This window comes from Clupea harengus, unplaced genomic scaffold (assembly GCF_900700415.2).
Source record: "Clupea harengus unplaced genomic scaffold, Ch_v2.0.2, whole genome shotgun sequence".
In the NCBI taxonomy this organism is placed as follows: domain Eukaryota; kingdom Metazoa; phylum Chordata; class Actinopteri; order Clupeiformes; family Clupeidae; genus Clupea; species Clupea harengus.
This window is the reverse complement of record NW_024879579.1, coordinates 176,543-200,988: the sequence shown is the minus strand read 5'-3', so window position 1 is coordinate 200,988 and position 24,446 is coordinate 176,543. Positions and strand designations below refer to the sequence as shown.

Here is a 24,446-nt window from a genome sequence, read left to right as displayed (position 1 = left end):
GACGATACACTTCAGCCTTTCATTGAAGAAACTCACAAACTCACATCATAACTATTGCATTGAAACATGCCACATCCAGACATCAAACATCACATGTGACATTGCGTACTGAGCCCAATATTAGCGTCTTTTATCCCTTTCATGCCACTTGCATCCCTTTGTCTGAGTGTTTTAGCTGTGCCGTTAAGTTGTGGAGTGGTGGACTGATAAAAAGAAAATATCTACATTACTGTACAGTTACAGCTAAAAATCAGACCCCCAGTGCCTTCATCAACATGTTGAGACATTATGAAGCCCTGAGGCCCCTTGTGAGTGACATCATCGTTTGAGTTCTGCATAGTCATAATCATCACAGTTTGAATTTGCAACTCAGATTCTGGTTATTTTTCCCCTCTGCCATTGGATGATCTTGTCTGATCCCATTCCCTGTGTAAAAAAACCCTGATGAAACAGTCCACATAAAGGAGCAGCGTCCTCTTCATCTGCCTCAGTTGAGCTGTAACAGCTTGACACCAGCACACATTATGGTTCCCACCAGTGTCTTACTGTTGCTGACAGCTGCATCCTGTGAGTCTCTCTGGAGGCTAGACTAGCAAAAACAATACAGCCATCAGTCTGCCATTACATTACATTATCTTTATGTAATGAATGCATGCAACTAATAACTTGATGTTTTTTTGTTAATTTCTTTGTTTAGATGTTCAGTCGGATGTTGAGCTCACTCAGCCCAGCTCCATAGTAATTAAGCCTGGAGACCCTCTCACCATCCCCTGTAAGGTGTCTGGATATTCTCTTACTGAATGCTGTAGCTATGCGACGGCATGGGTTCGACAGCCTGCAGGGAAAACACTGGAGTGGATAACAGACATATGGGAGAATGGAGATATTTACAAGGCAGATTCCCTGAAGAGCAAGTTCAGCATCTCTAAAGATCCCTCCAGCAGCACAGTGACTCTGAGAGGGCAGAACCTGCAGACTGAAGACTCAGCTGTCTATTACTGTGCCAGGCGACCACTGTGATACCAACCAGTAGAGGACCTGTGCAAAAACTTTACTGACACAATATAAACAATATAAATTCTTGAGTAGAATTAATTAACCATGTTTAAGCACAGTGTAGACAATTACTCAGCATATTACATTTCCGGGGGTAAATAGCATTAAAATAAAGTGACAGTGAAATAAATATTCAGAAAGTGTAAAATCCAAACTGCGCTGGAATCACTAGTCCCTCTTGCCCCCTCTTGGCCAATCAACGCTGCAGTACTTATTTCAGCTGGTAGAGGGCAGCCTATGAAAACTCTCATTCACCTTTTTAACTCATCAGAACACACTGCTGTGAAGTCTGAGCTACTGCGTAACACTCTGCTGTCAATCTGTCAGTGACGGCTGAGTGGAAAACAAATGGGGCTCTCTGAAATAGAGAAGGTGTCACTACCATTGGTGAGCTATTGCAGGCTATCAACATTCTTTGTTGCAATATATATGTATGAATAATATTAATATATTAAAACTTCTTGAGTTACAACACCAAACCATTATAAAACAATTGTGAAAAAAAAGTCTGCTGGCACAATTAACAGTTTTATAACATACTGTATATATCATTTTATAGCTGTTCACAAAAACATCATGTATTAACATCTTAATCCTGAAGTCCTCAAAATACATCCATCAATATGCATGAAATACCCATCCTAATGGTCTTTATTTGTTCTGTGTACGTAGAGACTGTGTATTTAGCACATCATGCTAGGAAAATTAATGTTGTGAAAACACTGACATCTGTGTAATAAGAGGTTTTAGGAGTGGGTACATTTACACCTTTCGCAGTCCCGTTGTGACATGAAGACATTATTTTCCCTTATGAAATCCTAAAGATGTAAATATCTGTTTGCATCAGTGAACAAGGCCACTCCCTACTGCACGGGTTATGGCTTATAAATAGCTATTAGTTGGAGGATAGTCTCTGAATTCATATTGTCGAGTCATAACCTCAATATCTTCAGTCTTGTCATTGTGGACACATTTACTGAAGCAATGATGCTTTTAGGTGGTGGCATTGTTCTGACTTTCTTTTCATGTGAGTATTATCATCCTCTCCCTCCTCAAACACAATTGATCTAAAGGGTTCATAAGACTGGTGGTCATTTCATTTTAATGATTTTTTTTGTCTTTAAGATATTTATGGCCAGTCTCTGACCTCCTCCGGTCCAGTGGTGAAGAGACCTGGAGAGGCAGTCACTCTGTCCTGCACTGTGTCCGGGTTTTCCATGAGCTACGGGATGAACTGGATCCGTCAAAAACCAGGAAAGGGACTGGAGTGGATTGGATATATTGATGGTGGCACTGGCACAACATTTGCCCAGTCTCTCCAGGGCCAGTTCTCCATCACCAAAGACACCAACACTAACACACTGCACTTACAAGTGAAAAGCCTGAAAGCTGAGGACACAGCTGTTTATTACTGCGCTCGAGACACACAGTCACACAAGGGCCTGCAGAGCTGTACAAAAACATCTCTGAAATCTGTCACTACATAGGGAACTGAGATGTTAATATACATGAATAAAATATTTTCTCTCAAGGTGAAAGGGGATCTACAATGTCTGTTAGATGTCATTCAACTATAGAGCTTTCTCTCCAGCCATCAGGTCAAATTCTGACCATTTAAAAGAAAAATCAAGCTCTCAGCACCATTTACAATGATGAAGCTTCTGTATGCTGTTCTCTAACTGTTTCATCATAAGGGTGCAGTTTAAGAATTCACAAATGCAAATCAGGTAAGGCTGCAGCATGGTGAGTCTCTGACCCCTGACCTCTCTGACCTGTCGTTGTCTAACCACCGTTGCAACCTTGGACATTACAACCGCCGTTCAGCGATTGTGTGCATCTCAAAAGCATAGTTCCAATGATCAATTGCAAAGATGGTCACAAAGTTGGGTGGTTGGAACGACTACTTCAGACCGGTTGTTAGGAGCGGCATTTCTGGATATTTATTGTTGTCAACGTTTTAATTGCGTTAGTTTGACAAGATTGACCCTCACCCTACCTATCTGAACACCAACCAACTTTAAATTTCAGTTATTATATACATTAAAATGAATATTAATCTTGAGTGACCTGCTCAACCAAGGTGGTTAGACAACAGCGCTTTTGAGAAACGCGTCCTCTTACCATGGAGCCACTGCGCATGTACAGGTAGGCCATGAATAATTAATAAGATATGGCGACACAAAATTAAACTCTTCTCACACTCATTATGAGTTAGTTCTTCATTCTCAGCAATGTTAAGTACAAGGCCGCTCCAACAGCTGCTCTAGTAAATGTTTACGACTCATTTTTACCCTCTACATTCTGCATTTCACATTTTTACTGCTAGTTGAAGTTTTAGTATTAAATAGACAGCTACAGCTACATGGGTCAGAAAAATTAAAAAGTAGAGTCAAAGATAATATATAGAGAAAATAATAATGCCTTGCACGCAGGTAACGGATAGGCCATATAAACGAATGTATATCATGAAAAATGTCAAGTAATTAAATGATCACGATTCCTTCACATTTCAAAAGAGCCAACATCTAGAGGGCAGTATGCTCATGTGAATAACACACACACTCACAACACAGACAGATTCACACACAGCTCCTGCTCTGCATCCAGTTCCTCTTGTATGCAAACCCCGTCCTCCCTCCTGCCTTATAAAACAAACACATCTGAGTGACTGTGATCCTTCAGAAGCTCCTGAGCTCTAAACAGCAGAGAGGACCAGATAGTCACCGACCCGTTCACGTCTGTAGTACACCATGTTTCCTTCATGTCTGCTGCTTGTTGGGGCTCTATATGGTATGTATGCCACTGTCATATCTGTAAGGATGAGGAACACAAATACACATGACATAATGTGATTCTCCTCAAGGAATACACAGAATAATATGAGTCTGCTGATACTTTTTTTGGTTTCTTTTTTGTCCAGCAGGTATTCAGGCTGATGAACTTACACAGACAGCTTCAGTGGTAATCCAGCCAGGACAACAGTTGACCATCGACTGCAAAGTCTCTTATTCTCTGACTAGCTATCACACAGCATGGGTTCGACAGACAGCAGGAAAACCCTTGGAGTGGATCAATATAATCTGGACTAGTGGTGGCACAGCAAATAAAGACTCACTCAAAAACAAGTTCAGTGTCTCCAGAGACACCTCCAGTAAGACATCGACTCTACGAGGCCAGAATATGCAGCCTGAAGACACAGCTGTGTATTACTGTGCTAGATCACCACAGTGATACAGCAAGCCTCATGCCAATACAAAATCTTTTTGGTCTATTTGTGCTTCAGAAAACAATTACCATCAATTGGCTACAATTTGAGGAAAAGATTTTCATTAAAAATGTCTAGCATTCAGTTAAGTCTTCCCTATCAGGAGGAGTTCATGCAAAACCCACATTCCCCTATCTATCTGTATCTTCAGGGATGAGGACACACACACTCACTCAGTGCTTACAGACATGAACTTCATGATTGTATCAACCCTGCTGGCTGCTTTACATGTGGAGAGTCAATGTTCAAGAATGCATACATTTTTTTTTTCTTTTTTCAGGTGGACATGGTCAGACACTGACTGAATCTGAGCCTGTGGTCATTAATCCTGGAGGATCTCACAGACTGACCTGCACAGCCTCTGGGTTCACATTTAGTAGCTACTGGATGGCTTGGATCAGACAGACTCCTGGGAATGGGCTGGAATGGATCTTGAGCATGTACAACTCTTCTAACATCTATCACTCTCAGGCTATTCAGGGACGGTTCACAATCTCTAGAGATGATGGCAAGAGCCAGGTGTATCTGTAGATGAACAGCCTGAAGACTGAGGACACTGCTGTGTACTACTGTGCGAGGGAGTCACAGTGACAGAAGAGGCTTGACAAAGACCTTGTTGCTCATTACACCACATAATGATAATTAAAACAGGAGTTCACATCGCTTACACATCTGGAGGGATAAACATGATAAAAAAAAAATATGTATGAAATTTATTATGAATTTATTATTATTATGATAGCATCACTTAGCTATCATGTTATGTCATTTCACCATGTTATCAGAATACTTTAGTTATTGAATCGTCTCATAAAACATGTAGTGTCATGAGATACTGAAACCCCTCACACATGTCGGGCACCATTAAGGCTGTAGGAGCGACCTATACTGGACAGTCTATCCGTGTGCAGAAGGGCTTGGGATCCTGGACCAGTGTGTTAGGGCTCTAATATCTGGATGTGGGAAGCATTTTATCTTTGGCAGAACTATTTCTACCTTTAGCCCAGGTTACATGTCCCTTAAAGTACATAGAGCTCCTATGTGTCTTAAATGAAATTGGACTGATCATGACCATCTACAGTTAGCTACTTTATCTTAGCGGAGGTTGTCAGTGTAGAACAAAAACAGCAGGGGGCAGTGTCATAGGCGGAGATCCCGGGGGGGACGGGGGGGACGTGTCCCCCCCTACCATAAAGTTGCCCCCCCCCCCCCCCAACAATCATTGACATTTTTTTTTTTTTTTTTTTTAGATTTTTTTTTTTTAAATAAAAATACGACGACACAAGCGGTGCTAATTATAGATGTAAAACAATGTGTTTTTTAAGTGTTGAAAAATCATGTTCCCCCTATTCCTCAAAGTGGTTTGGGCTCCATTTACGAAGTTCCAATCGATATGCACAAGTATACATACGTTTATTAATGGATTGGCATGACAACGTGAACGTTTGCCGATAACACACGCATGCCAGTAATTAACACAGTTAAGATAGCTAGCTAGACAGTCTAGGACACTGTCCTGTCAGGGGCAGGTTCATGCTAGTTAATAAACGTAGGTCTACATCTCAGTGCCTCTCCAGTTTTGTTAAATTATCTGAAGTTAAATGAATGTCATCTTTTTCTGAGGTGCATGAACTATGCTGGTATTGTAACATGGAGTGAGAGTGGCGCAGGAGGTAGAGAGGTTGTATTATAATCAAAAGGTTGCTAGTTCGAGTCCCTGTTGAGCTGTTTTATAACTTATTTTGAGCATCAAGTTCTCTTGAACTTTGGACATTATTTGTCTGTGAATAGATATTTTGTGTTAGTACATTCAATGCTGTTTAGATAATTCTTAAATTACTTCGAATTTCTGTTTGTAAATGTGATAAGAGAATTCGGTATTTAGCAGTTTATGCTAGCTCTCGTGAAAGCAATTTTTTCATGTCCCCCCCCCCCCCGGAATTACACTCTGAAATGTGCCCATGTATTGTCCCCCCCTACAATGAAATGGGATCTCCGCCCCTGGGCAGTGTTCTCTCTCACATCAGAGATCCAACCAGTGAGTTAAAAAGGAGGGCAGGTGAAGGGAACAGGCCAAATGTCCACCAAACAAAAAAACAAAGATCAGCTTAAATACGGCCAACAAATCTAAACCTCTCCAACAGTAACATACCAAAAATGCTTTGTGTTTGTGACTGAGAGAATTTCAGTTCTTGGCTGTGGGTAATCAGTTAGTATATTCCTTATTTCTTTTGTTTCTAGGTCTCTCCTCGTTGCTTGTCTTATGCAAACTGCAAACGCCCCATTTAAACCATGGCTTTGCATCTCAACTATTGTACAGACTAGTACAGCACAGAAGAGCAACTCAGCCCCCACCAGTTCAGCTCCAACACAAACCCTGACCCCTGACCCCTGACCCCTGCATCTCTGCTGCTGCTGCTGCTGCTGCTGCTGCTGTTGGCAGCCTCCTGTGAATCGTCAAAGTGTCAAAGGAGGAAATTCTGAATTCAGTGTCTGCATTCTGAATGTTTATATTTCTACACGTGTCTTTTACGGGTGTGTGCAGTGCTGTTGTTCTTACTCAACCGAGTTCCATGATGACAGCCTGGTCAGACTTTGAGTCTCTTCTGTAAAGTGGCTGGGTATTCACTCGACAAGCTGCTGTTCTCCTACACACTGGATACGGCAGTCAGCAGGAAAAGCACTGGAGTGGATATCAGGCATAGACTATGATGGGGACACATACGTTCAGCTTCTCCAGAGACACCTCCAGTAACACAATAAGTCTCCAGGGCCAGAATCTAGAGGCTGGATTCACAGCTGTGCATTACTGATGTTCAGATAAATAAAACGACTGCACCAGTCAACCATGGCGTTGCATTAAGAAAGCACACTGATAGAAAGGCTGACTTACTCACCAACACACACTGAAATAAATACAAATCTTTTCTTCAAAAGGGTATGGCTGAAAATGTTCTCAATTATTCTCAAGCAATAGTTTAGGGTCTGCCACTGGCCATCTTAGATTGATCTTGAAACAGGAGGGCAGAATAATTAAAGTACAGAAGACCATTGTGTATAAACACACTAAATACTATATATGATATGTTGAGTGTATGGATGCCAAGGAGAAATATTATTTTAAACGTTTATTTGTTTCCACCTTAAACGTAATGTACGGTCATTTTAAGGAGTATTTGCATGAATACTCTTACAGAACGGGTCCTTGCTTTTATACCCGTGACATGACCAGCTGTGTGCATAGATGCAAAGATGCTACTGAATGTTTGCCTATTTAAACTGCAGCAGTCAGACAGTCAGCTATTTCCACACAGAGGTAGAGAAGAGCAGGTTTGATTTAGATCCTCCCTGTTCCACTCCAGTACCAGCCATGCTGCCTGTAGTCCTGCTGCTGATACTGTTGAGGTCTGCAACCTGTGAGTGAATGACACCACTATTAGAATTTAGTGTTCAGTCCAGCTAAAATGTGACTGTAGAGTAATTCATTCATAACTTGTTATCTTTACTCCTATTTTTCAGTGGTCAGAGGTCAGATTGTGCTCACACAGTCTCAGCAGCCAGTGATGGTGACTCCAGGAGGAACTCTCAAACTGACTTGTGCCTGCAGTGGACTTGACGTGGGGAGAACTAGCATGTACTGGGTCCGCCAAGCTCCAGGGAAAGGACTGGAATGGATTATTTACTACTATTCTGAGAGTAGCAAGAGCACAGCCCAGACAGTCCAAGGCAGATTCACTGCATCCAAGGACAGCTCTAATCTCTACCTGCATATGACCCAGTTGAAGTCTGAGGACACTGCAGTCTATTACTGTGCTAGAGAGTCACAGTGGTTAAACCAATACAACCAGCCACACAAAAACCCTTCATGACACAGAGACAACAGAGCTTCTGCTTCAGGCACCTGCTATAACAGTACATTCATTCATGTCTCAAGAGACACAAAACAGGGAAACGCTCAGTGGATCTAATAACTGGATATAAATGACAAATAGACTATAGGCAATAGAGTATAGATACAGTTGGTAGGTCAATTATAGACAATTATGGGTATTTTGAATGGCTATCAGTGACAATGTTCCAGGTGTATATTAATATTACTCATTGGGTGGTCACTGTTCCCCTCTTGCTGTTAAATATCAGCATCTTTCTGTCTTTCTTCTTTACTCTTCCCACCAGCCTTCCCCCCTTCCATCCTGTTCAGAATGGACAGAGTGCTTAGTGTGTTTGGTGTATTTAATGGTTTCCATCAGTTTTGCAATTTGTGAAAATTAAAATGCTCATTCGTTTTCACACAGCATATAACGTTCAAATGTTCAAATATTCTCTACCTCACTTTTCCATAACTCCTGAACCCTCAACTTGAATTTCACAGCCCCTCTTTCCCAGAACCAAAGATCCCAATATATTTCCCATGTAAACGTTTAGCCTTTAGGACTATCAGAAGATATTCACTATTCCAAAGCAATGAAACTTGAAGGGAAATCGCTTCAATAACTGAATCATTGTAATAAATGCCTGTTTTGTGTGCTCATATGGAACCTATTTGTTTGGCCTATGCTATGTCTGTATTTATCTGTATTTTGTGTATTTCATTAATGTCAGGTAAATGTTGGTGGACTGAATTGCATTTCACAAGCAATAATGAGCAACTCTGAAGCCGAGTTTGCAAAGCAGAGGGGGTTATGGATTTTTCTTATGTTTACTTTTCTTACCTTGTACCAGTATGATTTTAACACATGCATTGCCAGTTTATTAAATGACACCAGAGAGAGGAATGATTCACAAGTTAACTAAATTGCAATACATTCTGGTTATGCCAGTTGCCTTGCGAAAGTTGATAAGTAAGTGTTGAAAGCCCAAAGAGATCCCAAACATATTCTCATTACTACAATTATTATGATCTGATAGATATAAGAATAACTTGAAGTTTCTACAAGTAATCTTGTCGACACATCTTTTCCTGTAATACCCTATTATGTCAATAGGTGGCAGTGTAAGAGTGGAATAATTAAGTTCTGGCGAGGAATGGAAAGAGGGGAGGAGCACTCCGTCACTTATTCCATGCCAGCGTGACGTGGGCAGTCTATGCAAAGTCATCCCAACTTCACCATCTTATATACTCTCACCATCAAATGAAATTGTATGCAACGGCTGTTTTGGAGACTACATCAGTAGAATGGAGCTGAGGATCATTTGGTGCACTGTTGTGTTTTTGGTCTACCCAGACAGTATGTGCTATAGATAAATATCCAATGCAGCGCTATATGAATTAAGTGTCTGTGTTAAGACTACTGTGGTTATTATCTTATTTGTTTCTAATTTGATATGTTTTACTTACAGGTGGTAGAGGCCAGACTATGAGTGAGTCTGAGTCAGTGGTTCTTAAACCTGGAGACTCCCACAAACTGACCTGCACGTACTCTGGCTTTAGCAGTGATCCTTATGTAGCTTGGATCAGACAAGCAGCTGGAAAAGGGCTGGACTGGTTGTCTTATATTTACCCTGGCAGTGACTATATATATTACTCACAAGCTGTCCAGGGAAGGTTCACAACGACCAGAGACAACAGCAAGAGTCAAGTCTTTTTACACATGAGCAATCTGAGACCTGAAGACACAGCTGTGTACTACTGTGCTTGTGATTCACAGTGACAGAAACAACTACACTGCTGAACAAAAACAACATGTGGTTTTCCCACTGCCTATGTGAAGTACGAGACGATGCTGTACTTCATGGCCAAATGTTAGGTTGCAGGTGTACTGCAATGACTTCAGAGCCTCTGGGTCTGTGAAGCCACTGGCCAGAGTTTGAGACCCAGCAGGAAAATATTCTCTATACCATAAAACATTATACAACATTATTTTGCATTACCAAATGATCTGTCGAATGAGAAATATTGTGAAACTCAGTGGGAATTGACAAAATTCTGGTTTAGCGAAAAACTATGTGTCTTTGTGTGAAACCAATGAATTCAGTCAAACATACATATGTCTTCTTAGCGTAAACAAAAAAGAACTGAAGGAAAGCAAGGCCTGTGTAGAAGAGTGCACATTATGTCCAAAATGTTTGAATGATTTTGTCACCATTTCATGTATCCTGTCCATCCCGTCGGGATTTATTTTCCGATACTGACCAGCAGGCTATACATTATCCCCTTCATATCAGACATACAAACGTCGGGGTAGCCCATAGTCAATGGAACATTTTGTAACATTCTGAGGAGCGGTATAATGCAATTAAATAATGCATGCATTTGCTGATTAACTTTTCACTGATTTTTACAATGGCATCAGTGTGTTGTGGTTTTCTCACATCTGAGTTCTATCAATTCAACATCAGTCAGGCAACACCAATCAAACTAATAATAAACTTACTGATGTACCCAGTTTACTTTGTAATAGTATCTGTTTCGTTTCATTGCCTATACCGCCAAAGCAGCCTCTTACCATTGGATGTTTCATTTCCAGAGGAGTGATGGTATCTCACATACAGTCTTCCAGTATAATGAAACTCCTTCTCCGGAGCAGTACGCGTCTCAGAAATACATTCTACAGATACAGCAAAAACACCAATCCAGTGCAAATGAGAGAACCTTTAAGTGTCAGCAAATATATATTTCCTGTCCATGTCATGGTGGAAAGGAAGTGGTTTTAGCAAAACAACAGCTGCCTTTTCATGGAGAAGAGCCTATAACTGTCTCTAAACATCCTTCTTAATGGCTGCCTGAAATACTCTCTCTACCCTAAAAACTAACTACTGTTTTGTGTTGAATTTTGGGTGATTTTATTGATTTCATTTTAATTGTGTAAAGATCAATCTGCAACAGGAATAGCATTATATGATATTCACACTAGCTTGCACACTCACACTTCACATGAAAGACATGTTTTATGTCTTAGACTGTGGGGCTACTATGATGTCAATGATGATTCCCATGGCAACTATGAATACCTTACACACCACTTTCTACTCCCACTATTACTGTGATTATAACAGTGAAAGGTTGATCAAAATGATGTTGAGTGAAAAATCAGTAAGGAATACTTATACTTATACTTATAACAATATGTACATATCTAGGAAAGGGCCTATAGCTCTGATGGTGGTGGTGAGCCCAATTTGAATTACACAAGGTGCTGCAAGGGCAACAATTACCTCTCAGACACTACGTCAGTGAAAGTGAATATTTTATTTACATCAGATGAAAGTGACTGGGAGAGCTGCATGTGCATGAGGTGAACTGAATATCAAAAGGAGAATGTGTTGAATGAATCCCAGCTTCTTAGCCAGATATGACGGTGAATCAGCTAGCACAGAATTTAGACTTAGTGCTGACATTGGATTCATTACAAACATATTGGGAAACTCTGTTTTTCCGGTACATGATTCCAGCAATTACACAAACATAAACTCACTGAGGACTTCACTGCTGTAACAACAAGTATGGTACAATACAGTTTTGCAGTGGAAGTTTAAACCATTGTATTGCTTTAACCATTTAAATCACTGTATTGTTATCCAGACAGATATTGATAGTAATCAGTCCAGCGTAGTAGTGACTGAACTCCTGTTCCTGTTCAGATGAGTTGGAGGTGGAGTGTTTTTGTAACTGAATGTATTAATGTGATGGTGGGGGGTCAGAGTGAGAAATACCATGACAAAAACCTTTTCTTAGATGACACTACTTGCAAATATAAAAGCCATCGGGAACTACACTGAGTTTGTAACTATTAACTGGTAAACAACTACATCAAAGTGTGTAAATATTATCATCAAAAGCTGTTTGACACGTAAAGGACAAATACCAGCAGAGAGAGAGCGACGGCCAGTGTGTTCATGGTATATAAATATAGTGCCCCATAATGCATACACTGACATACTTTAAAATACACAAATACACAACCGATACGTCATTCTGTTTTAAAGTACACTTATCATCTTTAGAGTCCTCTTTAGGACGAACAGGTCCCCGACACGCAGTGTATTTGTTCGTCTCTAAAAACACTTGAAATTAATAGATGTACTGTAATAAAAAAATAAATACACATGTTTATAAGGATCCATAACCTTACAACAAGCAGAAATATACAGATGGTACAGAAATAAAGCATGAACTTACAGTTTTTCTAGTCATGGGTCAACTTCTGTTGATTTCAATTTAGAATATTATATTGCCACCTAAATTCACACTAATCTACAAAACTCTTAAATCAGTCATTCTGATGTAGAAAATATGCCAGTGAAGTGCTGTTCCTGTGATGTTTCACAGATACTGTATGTCATTGTACTGTAACTTAGGGGGAGGGAGTTTTTGTCACTGAGTTTGTCAGTGTGTGGGCTGGGGCCACAGTGATACATCCCATTACAAAAACTACTCTCTGAATAAAACCTCACTGTTGACTTTGCAGAACGGCGCACTTATTGCAGATTCCACAGTTTACTCCTATTAAGGGGTAAGAATAAAGTTTGAAAACAATTGAAGAGTAAGGACAAGACATATTTGTTAGTGATAACTTGATGACACATAGTGTATTGATCAGAGAGACAGACAGATCAGTGAACAATCACTGGATTGGGGACTGGGATGTTGATGGAGCTGATCATTACAGGCTAGGTGTTTCTGTGAAGCAATCATGTACTGTGGGCTTGGGACGTAGTAATATCTGTCATGACTTACCTGGAAACTAAATAACTAACGCATACAGACACACACAGACAGACAGACAGACAGACAGACAGACAGACAGACAGACAGACAGACAGACAGACAGACAGGAAGACAAACAGATAGATAAGTCGTGTGTTGAGTGCTTAAGGTCCCTCTAGTTTTGCTCTGCCTATCTCACATTCACTGCACTCTTTGTGGTCTGGAACTGTTTTATTGGATTCATTTGAGACAGGGATCTGGCAGTGTAGCCCTGCTGCACTGTTGATTCTTTTATTTAGATGCAATTACGTCAGTATAAACATTGAAGAATAATTGTATTATTGTCCCATACAAAGTTCCTCTGTATTGTGACAATTCCTTGTTTTTAATTTTTATTTTTGAGTGATCATACTGTTGACATTTAGGCTTCCATCTCTGTACTAAATCAAGACTTATACTGCGGAAGGTGTAAAAGTTTTTGACCGAGGCATTGAGGAGACAAACCACTGTGACTATTTCGTCTACTGGGGTAAGTCAGCAAGACTCCAGAGGTTACTGGACAGCGCACAGTTTTCTGAGCCTAGATAAAACTGTACAGGACAAGAATCTTCACTACACGTGTGAAGTGTCTCATTCTGGCAAGACCTTCAGTCAAACAAGACAATTGAAAGTTAAAGTCACATTCATACGCAGACATAGGCACACACACTCACACAAACGCAAACGCACACACACACACACACACACACACACACACACACACACACACACACACACACACACACACACACACACACATTCACAAACATATATGAACATATGTGTATATGTACTACCTATTTTCCCTGTTTCACTTAAAGTCCTTTTTTCTCCCAGGCCACCTCTCAGTACAGCTAACTCCCCCTTCATCAAGAGATATTTTCCTCATCTTTAGGACAAGACACGACATGACACGCAGTGTCTTTGTTCGTCTCTAAAAACACTTGAAATTAATAGATGCACTATAACAACCAAAGTTAATAAAATAGATAAATACACATGTTTGTAAGGATCCATAACCTTACAACAAGCAGAACTATACAGATGACACAGAAATAAAGCATGAACTTACCGTGTTTCTAGTCATGGATCAACTTCTGTTGATTTCAATTTAGAATATTATGTTGCCACCTAAATTCACACTTATCTACAAAACTCTTAAATCCGTTATTCTGATGTAGAAAATATGCCAGTGAAGTGCTGTTCCTGTGATGTGTCACAGATATGTCATTGTACTGTAACTTAGGGGGAGGAGGTTTTTGTCACTGAGTTTGTCAGTGTGCTATACGGGGGGTCACAGTGATACATCCCATTACAAAAACTACTCTCTGAATAAAAGCTCACTGTTGACTTTGCAGAACGGCGCACTTATTGCAGATTCCACAGTTTACTCCTATTAAGGGGTAAGAATAAAGTTTGAAAACATGACTTGATGACACAAAGTGTATTGATGAGAGAAACAGACAGATCAGTGAACAATCACTGGATTGGGGACTGGAATGTTGATGGAGCTGATCATTACAGGCTAGGTGTTTCTGTGAAGCAATCATGTACTGTGAGCTCGGGACGTAGTAATATCTGTCATGACTTACCTGGAAACAAAATAACTAACGCATACAGACAGAGACAGACAGACAGACAGACAGACAGACAGACACACAGACACACAGACACACAGACAGACACACAGACAGACAGGAAGACAAACAGATAGATAAGTCGTGTGTTGAGTGCTTGAGGTCCCTGTAGTTTTGCTCTGCCTATCTCACATTCACTGCAATCTTTGTGGTCTGGAACTGTTTTATTGGATTCATTTGAGGCAGGGCTGTGGTTTATGACCATCAATCTAAATTACATTGAAAGTGATTGGATCGTCTAAAAGGTCAAGTCAGACACTGATCATGGCAGTAGAGGTAATTACTAATTCAATGCCACGGCAGTCTTTGTAGGTCTATGCTTTCTCCATTGACTTCATACAGACTCAATGCAAGGTGTCTTTAGATTAGGAGTCCAATTGTTAAATTTAATCAGAGTGTTATTTAACCAGAAAAGCTGTAAGATGTGTATAACAATATTGAAATGACACAGCCGTCTCTTTCAAGCTATGTCAATTGACTTCAGGATGTATGGGGGAGAGTATTTGTTTACCTATATGCTAAACAGGTTAATCGTAATAATTGTGTAAACTGATGATGAATGATGGTCCCCATGCCTCTTTGACAAATGTAACTATGTAAATGTCGATATTATCCAAAATGAACAGTCAACACCATATGGGCCAGGTTTTATGTAGATCTATCCACTTTGCATGCCAAAATCATCAGCCCCACGGACAGCTCCTTGGGGACCATCTTGCACAAACGTCTAGATCCGGCCTTGGTGAATACAGGTTTTTGTTACACTGTTCAGATCAGTAAAGTAGTGGTATATTCACCTTTTGTTGTAGAAAGTTAACATACACTTTTTATTTTTATAAAAGCAAATGAAATATACAAAAACAAAACATTCAAGAGACAATTATAATTATTTGTGCAGTTTTTATCCAAGAGGGTTTTTCTGTTTGTTCAGTTTGACAGAAATAGACTCATGTGAGCTCCTTCTTCCCCTTTCTGATTTCCTGGAAAGTGTCCACACCTGCTGCGCACAGGCTGCAAAACAACCCTGAGAGACTCATGAGAATTCTTTGAAAGAGCTACAGTTCCTTTGCTGTATGGTGTAGCAGGGATCAAAATAGGCGAACATGTCTAAGTCAATGTGAAAAGTCAGTTAGAATCAGTGAAAGAAGGGGATCAGTGTTGTATTGTGTACATCATATAATAATATCACAACTAATAATTAAAATGGTAATTAGAAGTTTTCAGGAGGAGTTCCAGGACGTGTTTTTACATATCTCACCATCAGGTCTCAAAATATGATTTCTGTCTTTTATCTTTTCTGTGTGCTGAAGAAAGCTGCTCTCATGGCCAGCCTCTATGATGACTCCTGTGTTGACTTACTCCCATGGGTAATGATGGAACTCAGAGTAGGCCCCCAGAGTTGTTGTGGCCAAGCCCTCCCCAGTCCCCAATCATTTGGCCTGGCCCAATGTCTCCCCTGTCTGGGAAAGAACCACTGGGAGGTCGAATCGTTGGAGGTCTATTCATTTTCAGACTTTCAATATATTACAGCAGTCTTAGTGGTACTTTAATATAGTAAACTGAAGATCACTCTAAAACAACATTACAAACATGTACTGGCCAATAGCTGCCAGTGACATACTGCTTTTTTGCCTTAAACTTATTTCTAATGTATATTTAAAAAGAATAACGTACCCCAAAGTAGGCCTACAGTCAGTGCCGCCGCTCCCATTACGCGCACTACGCGCTGTGCGTAGGGCACCAAGTCCTGAGGGGGCACCAAAAAAATAGGCAACTGAAAAATCATCATAGTCAGTGCCGCTGCTAGCCATTTTGGTGCCCTAAGCATAACTTCTTTATGATGCCCCCCCCCCCCCCCCCCCCCCACCCCGAGAAAAAAACGTTTGTTTCTGCCAGTTTAACATTTCGCCAACAGCTGACCAACAATAATGGAAATCGCAAGGTTTCCTTAGCCATACCATAAACCTATTCATTTCAGTGTAATTTTGGCAAACCACTACTGAACTGACTTGGATGTATTGTTCATAGTAATAGTCAAGAGAATGATTACAAGATTCTCTCAAATTTCATGTTGTTTCATGTTTTCTTGAAATAGCATTAGACCAAGGCTGCCCAATTTGGGGCCCGCGCTCTATTTTTTTCATTCGCGCTCCGGTCAGAATCAGAGTCAGAACGTAATTCGTTAAACAGCATTTTAACCCATTTCGAACAGGGCCTCTGTCTCAATGTCCTATGTAACTCAGACTGGTTGCAGTTCACTGCCTGGCCACAGTTTTAACATTGTTTTAGATGGGTCAAGGGGGGGCGCTATTTACCTCTTGTCAATACAGATTCATAACTTTGCAGCTAAAGTTGTGATTCCTGGTTGCTATGGTTATCTAGGTGCTATGCTAGCTAGCTAGCTAAGGAAACTTTTAATAACCTTAAACGGTTTAAATGGAAGATTTCCGTTTGCATGAAATGATAGCTAGTTATCTAGCTAAGGTTATAGTCTCCTCGATTTAACTTCTACAATTATAATGGGTGCCTGTTACACTTCGTATGAACGAGTTCATATTCACATATATTAACACCAGTTCATCATGTGTAAAGAATGCTGATATGAAATATGAAAACAACCAGTAGTCAATGTGCAAGCTTCCAATTTAATCGTGATTTAAGATACTCTATTTAAGTTGGGGCAGTCTGACCTTCAGTCGAGGCATGATGATCTCTCGTTTCACCTGTTCCTGTTGGCGTAACAAATGCTTGGAGTCAAGCGCAGTTGAGAGGCGCTTGTCTCCAGGGGACAGATTACACTTAACTGTTATATTTTTCTCTTTTCACGGATACACATAAAAAAGGCTGTGATTGGAATACGGGACTGGAGCTCAAAATCACCCAAAATTCGGGATGTCCCAGACAATTCGGGACTGTTGGCAAACCTACTTGCACCTAAGTTATAATATATTTGAGTGTGCTAACATTAGCAATAACGTCAGCTAGTTCGAGGTGTATGCATACCATTAAATTAGCAGCACATTTCCCGTATTTAACAATAATTAAACATGGACTTGCCTGCAAGTGATGCACAGTCATCATCTCGCAGTTTCTTTCTATGTCTTTGTTCTACCCTTGTTGTCTTTTTGAGGCCATTTTCGATAAGACCTAGCCTACTGTCAAAGTTCGTCAGGCCACTGAGATAGGAAAGGGCACCCACGGCGAGCTTGGGAAGTTGAGTTTGTTTTTTGGGGGGCACCATCGTAACTTTTTTTGAGCAATTAAATATATCTCTTGTTCTGCCTGTTTTGTAATATACATGCCTAAAAGGTGCCTAATATTTCTATACTGAAATAATATCGGCATTATAATTATTATAACTATGATGATTTTTCAGTTGCCTATTTTTTTGGTGCCCCCTCAGGACTTGGTGTCCTACGCACAGCGCGTAGTGCGCGTTATGGGAGCGGCGGCACTGGCTGAGAGTCAAACAAGACTTAGTTCATTGTGTACACACCCATCGCTTCTGAAATATGTAAGGTTGATTAATTAAACACTATTTATATCGATAACAAACACCTTTAGCGTTCACTAGGGGGGGCCGTCATAATATCTTGCACCTGGGCCCGTCGTTACTACGTTACGCCACTGGTATCAAGCCCAGTTTAGATTTGTGGAAAGGTCTAGTGTTTATACTGCTCCTTTATGAACGCTTGAAACCACTGAACCCTCAAGACAGGGGCTAACACACCTCAACAACAAATAAACATTCAAGTAAAGATGTTTAAAGCCAGATTACAAAATGGATTACTTGAAAATAGCCTGTCATTGTAAGCAGTGATGCATTTTAAGATACATCACGGAAATTACTAAAGAGACCAAGGAATGTTGTGAGGTAGATTGTGTCCCACAGTTGTAAAACTTGTGTACAAACAACATCATATCATCATCATATCATGAACTGCCATATGGACTTCTCAACCCTCATGCCCTTCTTCTGACTGATCATTGCTATCAGGATTTCACATTAGAGTTGTAAAATATAAATTTTGGTCTGCTGGATAACTATCATCATCTACTGCAGATCTCCCTGAATCATATCACAAATATTTATATTTGATAATTGGAAACACCGTCATGAATTTTCCTGAATAATGGGGAGGATTAATGTTAAAATCTGTCCAAAAGGGCTTGTTTCCTCCTCCTACTAGGTCCAATATATGATAACCCGAAGGAAGCCAGCAGTCAAAGCTGTTTCTTTTTTTGGTTTTTGCTCCAAGAGATAGCCAGATCGAACACTGTGACGGCTATTTCGACTACTGGGGGAAAGGAACTCAAGTGACGGTGTCTTCTGGTAAGTGTCTAATCAATTCATATCCATCAGATAGCGCCAGTTGTGGTAGTTTATTAACCTAATAACAGTGCGAGTTTTCTGTATGAAGACCCAATTAGTTGTCTCACAGTGATTACTACTTCGATTACTGGGGAAAAGGAACTCAAGTGACAGTCTCATCAGGTAGGTATTCACATTTTCCGATGCAAAAATGAGATTACTCTTAAATTATACCAGCAATGCATAACATTCAATAACATTCATTGCTCAAGGAATACGGGACATATTAAATGTTTATTCTTATACGCAGTAGGCTACCCATGTGAACAAATATGGCGAGGTGAGACCAAACATGTCTTTCTTAACTAACACGAATATCGGACGTCTTCTGAAAAAAAAATAAGAATAGATACGGTTAAAATAGATGGCTTTAAGTTTGTGTACAGTGAATGTTACTTAGTTAGCCACAGTGACGGTGGATTCGATTACTGGGGGAAAGGCACAGCAGTTACGGTTTCAACTGGTGAGGAAAAACTTAATTTAAAATCTAACTATTTTTTTTCTCTTGAAAACTTTTTTTATGAACCAGATGATTAGATTACTTTTGTCAGAAAATTAGGTGAAACCCACAAATTGCAATTTAACATGTATAAGACAGTAGTAGGCCTACTCTAATGGAATGTGTGACAATGTCATCCGATTTCTTACGCTAAGATATTTCGCTCTCATAATGCATAGAATTGATAAGAATTAAGATTTTAGTAACGGTAGGATACATCGGCTTGGAATGTGACATTTTCCTTACTAGTTTTTGTCCGGTGCTTCTGTTACATATTTCAATGTGACAACGCTTTTGACTACTGGGGTAAAGGCACATCAGTGACCGTCTCAGCAGGTAAGGCAGACTGTTAACTACTCGCTTATTCTAAATTAGGATGAACATAAAAGAGGCAAACCCAACACTGATCACCTTTACCACTGCCTTTGAAATTAAATGCCAGAATATCTAAGGTTGGTAGCTTGGTTTGACTAATTCGAAGATTCGTCGAAAATATCCAAAAGCCTGTTTGAAACACTAGATTATTATTTAGTTCATGTCCTATGAAATATGGATCTATAAACCTGTGAAATCGATCCGGTCATAGTTTTTGCAAGGCAAACATGCGATTCATTCTCACTGTGACTACGCTTTTGACTATTGGGGGAAAGGAACAATGGTCACCGTTTCATCTGGTAAGAACTGCGAATCTCAGCACCAAGCCCAGCATTTTACAATCAGTTGTGTAGAAATGTATTTTCGGATTTTATTTTGGATTATCTAATGCTTCAAAAATATATGAACGTACGGAATGTGACTAAGTGATATAGCCAAAGGAATACAATCAAATTGTAATATGAAGTAAAACTGGGAGGAAATTAACGCTGATATCTCAAGGCAAAAGAGATTTTGTCTTACTTGGTTGTTCTAATAAGTTCTGTGCAACTGGGCATTTGATTACTGGGGACAAGGCACTATGGTTACTGTCACAGCCGGTAAGTTGTGTGTTCGTACGGAGAAATCTGAGTAAATAATTGATCTAATGTAGAGTGTTAATTTGTTTCTTTATCTGTTTTGTTTATTTGTCTGTAATAAGGAGGCTCATCGGTACCGACGTCCCTCTTTGGACTTTCTCAGTGTGGCTCTGACTCCAATGGACTGGTCACTCTTGGTTGCATGACGGGGGGATTCTCGCCAGCAAACTCCCTGAAGTATAAGTGGAAAGATGCACAAGGCAAAGACCTCTCTGACTTCATACAGTACCCAGACGTCCCTAAAGATGGCAAATATTCCAAAATCAGCCAGATTAGTGTCCCGCTGGCAGACTGGGAAGCACGGAAATCGTTCACTTGTGAATTGGATTATCCTAACAGCGACAAGAAGCAGGTTCTAATTAAATCAGGTAAGGGCTAATCCTGCTTCATTATTATTGAGAAATTGCAATGTCACAGGAGTGTTTAAACATATGATTACTTAAGTGTTGACTGAGATGAACAGGAGTCGGTCTTAATTAGGTACTAATCATGAAAACATTATTTCAGTTCCATCCAGGTCACCAACTGTCAGCTTGGTGCCAGTAATCACCTCTGAAAGCTGGAGAATGATGTGTGTCATTGAAAACTTTTCCCCCCAAAACCTGACGGTAAAATGGAAAGAGGGTGAGACTGTAAAAGAAGAAAAGCTGGAACCAGAGTTGGTTCAGAAAGACTCCAGAGGTAACTGGAAAGCGCAGAGTTTTCTGACCCTAAATAAAACTGCACAGGACAAGAATCTTCACTACACTTGTGAAGTGACTCATTCTGGCAAGACCTTCAGTCAAACAAGACAATTGAAAGGTAAAGTCACATTCATACGCAGACATAGGCACACACACTCACACACACTCACACACACGCACACACAGTACACCTTCTCTTTTCTGTCTTTTTTCTCCCAGGCCACCTCTCTCTCTCACACACACACACACACACACACACACACACACACACACACACACACACACACACACGCACACGCACACACACACACACATGCACACACACACATTCACAAACATATATGAACATATGTGTATATGTGAACTTCTGTGTCCTAATGTTCTACCTATTTTCCCTGTTTTAATTAAAGTCCTTTTTTTCTCCCAGTCCACTTCTCAGTAGAGCTAACTCCCCCATCATCAAGAGATATTTTCCTCAACAATAAAGCAGTTCTGGAGTGCGTCACCATGGGAACAGACTCAGCAGCTGTGAAAGATGCTAAAGTAACATGGAAGGTGGGAGGAGGAGATCAGAGTAGCAGAGCTGAACAAGGCACCCTTAAAGCCCTCGATAATGGTCAGTTTAGTAAGGTCAGCAAACTGGAGGTGGACGTGTCTGACTGGTTCTCTGGAAAAGAGGTTGAGTGCCTCGTGTATGACAAGACTGAGGGCAAAAACATTGTGGGAAAGAAGAAAATAAAGCAAGGTGATGAGACTGTCTTTCACTTTGCAATTCAGTTTATTGGGAATACTGCTGTAGTTGTTGTAGTTGATATCTTCTCTTCTTTGTCATGGAGTTGTTAACACTCTTAAAAATAAATAGCGTTTTCCTCATAGTGTTGCATAATGAGAAAAGCCATACTGCTTTGCTTTGGTATCTTTAGGCCTTCTGTAAGAATCATCTGTTTGCATCAATGCTCATGTTGTGTATCTCCATTCATCAGGTGGAGCAACTCCTGAAGTGTTTATCTACACCCTCCCTGAAGCCAAAGACCCAAACCATGTTTCTCTGGTGTGTGAGGTCAGGGGCTCTTCTCTTGGTGATGTGTATATCATGTGGCAGGTTGGTGAAGGAAAGTACCAGGAGGGAAAGACGGCCCTCCTGAAACAAGATGATGGCAACACGTCACTTGTCAGTATACTGATCGACAAATCACTGAAGAAATCAGAAGCATCACAGTTCACCTGTGCGGTCAAACATGGCGGAATGAAAAACTACTCTGCCCCGCTACGAGTCACTTACTCAAAACGTAAATACTCAGAGTGTCCTGTCTGTGTTTAATCTCTCAAGCAGACTCACGGGAACACGCTAACACCCCTTTTTGTTTAAAGAATCTTAATGAAAGATCAGACATTGTTTGGGGTATTGGTTCACCAATGGGTTGCTTGAGACATTTCTCTGTTGTTCGCTATGCTTCATGATACATTTCATTCCTGTTATTGTTTTTGATGTGATGTTCTTGTCCTCTGTCCACCGCCTGCTTATCATTTGAAAGTCTCTGTGATCTTTTGTTTTCTCCAAAGCACTGCCATGTTTGTTTGTGAGACCCTGTGTCGTCTTGACTATCTATACTGTCATGCTTTATTAGTCATTGTGAAACCCCGACTGTCTTTGTCTTCTGTGTTCTGTCTTGTGATTGAAGCATCAAATAAATTCATACCACTGCATTTCATCAAAGCAATAGTGTACATCCGTTGTAAAAGATAACATGTGTAAATAGATCCATATGGTCTTCCACTTGTAATATAGAGAAGAGTAGTACAGCACAATCTTTTTTACATCTTGTATATGTAGACAGTATATAGATACATAATCTAAATAAAACTAGCATTGAACTCCACAATCATTTAAGCAGTTAAAAAAACATGGTTCCTGAAGACAGTTGTTACATTTAAAAATGATCTCTGGTGAAACAATCATCCAAATTATACATGCCAGCAGGGGAATGCATTTTTGTGGCATTAATCTACAGTTTAACATCAGGCTGTGGTGTATTCTGGGAAAAGGTCACACATGTCTAAAGTAACCCAATCATTAGCCAATAGTGTCTCTGCTGTTGTTAGTAATATAAGAAGGAGAGGCACCAGTGATGTCTGGTGTTGTCCACAGGTGAGCCTGAGGTACCAGATGAAGTGGTGGCCTTGCACTGCACTCAGAGTGAGGATGAGGAGGGGGACGAGTACACCAGCCTGTGGTCCACTGCCACCTCCTTCGTATTCCTCTTCCTCTTCTCTCTCGTCTACAGTGCCGTCCTCAGCCTTGCCAAGGTATCGGTGAAACGAATGTGTCATAGACTATTTGTCATGTTCGGAGTTCTTCAGTTTTTCAAAGAGTACAGTATTGTTCAATGACTTTTTTTGACACCATCTGGATGTAGCAACATAATCTTGAGTGCGATTCTCAATTCCACCCCAGGGTTGAACTATTTCTTGTTCATAAAGTTATAGTATTAGGTCATTTGTGTAATGTTTCACTAAAATGAGTAGTTTGGACAACCACAACAAGCTTTTTGAGATTTTAAAATGAAAGATATGAAAGCTAATTTTAATGATGAATAAAGAGGTTGGGGAATAGGAGTACCAACCAAAGGAGTATTAAAGGGAAAATGGTCAATATAGAAAATTACTTTTATTAGTCTTTGTCTGAATTAAGATGAAGACTGTTTAAAATGCTGATGGTCGATGACACATCAACAAGAAGCACATCATTCTATTATGTTAATTATGTCTCCTTATTATGTAAAGATTCTCAAGCAATATTTTGTCCTTGATTTCCAGATGAAACACTGACGACAACACAGAAGATGAGTGAAGGGAGACAGTGCCGGCATATTTTTTTTGTCTCAAAATTTCATAGTGTTCCTAAGTTTTTATTTGTACATTTGTTTTTCTCAAAATTTCTAAGTTTTTAACTGTATATTTGTTTGTCTTTAAATCTCATTGTATTTCTTAGTTGTAAGTAAGTGGATAGCAATTCAATATCTGGGTTGTATTTCATATAAACTTTTCCCTTTTTCATGTAATTTTTCATCTTTTCATTTTTAAGAAACATGTATACTCAAATAATTAATTGATTAATGTTGTATTCAAAAGATTATTTTTAGATTAATAAAAAGCCATTCTAATTCTACTTCTGTTGTTGAAACTTATTTTGCCATTTTTAAATGAATTTACCATTTTATTTGACCATTTTAAA

At 39.9% G+C, this 24,446-nt stretch overlaps 1 long non-coding RNA gene and 2 gene segments (V, D, J or C); all 3 read left to right on the top strand.

The window, feature by feature from the left end:
* The first annotated feature begins 477 nt into the window (after window positions 1-477).
* Window positions 478-1,146, top strand: LOC122129020. The segment is given in 2 exon segments: window positions 478-567; window positions 698-1,146. Coding segments are annotated over 2 exon segments (366 nt in total).
* Window positions 1,147-7,607: 6,461 nt separating this feature from the next.
* Window positions 7,608-24,055, top strand: LOC122129031. The segment is given in 10 exon segments: window positions 7,608-7,737; window positions 7,841-8,141; window positions 8,998-9,000; window positions 19,427-19,479; window positions 19,828-19,851; window positions 20,591-20,896; window positions 21,639-21,956; window positions 22,195-22,500; window positions 23,361-23,518; window positions 24,029-24,055. Coding segments are annotated over 10 exon segments (1,527 nt in total).
* On the top strand, window positions 9,261-9,917 carry LOC122129021. The gene is made up of 2 exons (XR_006151724.1): window positions 9,261-9,549; window positions 9,662-9,917. It is a non-coding gene; the product is annotated as an uncharacterized LOC122129021 (long non-coding RNA).
* Window positions 24,056-24,446: the final 391 nt, after the last annotated feature.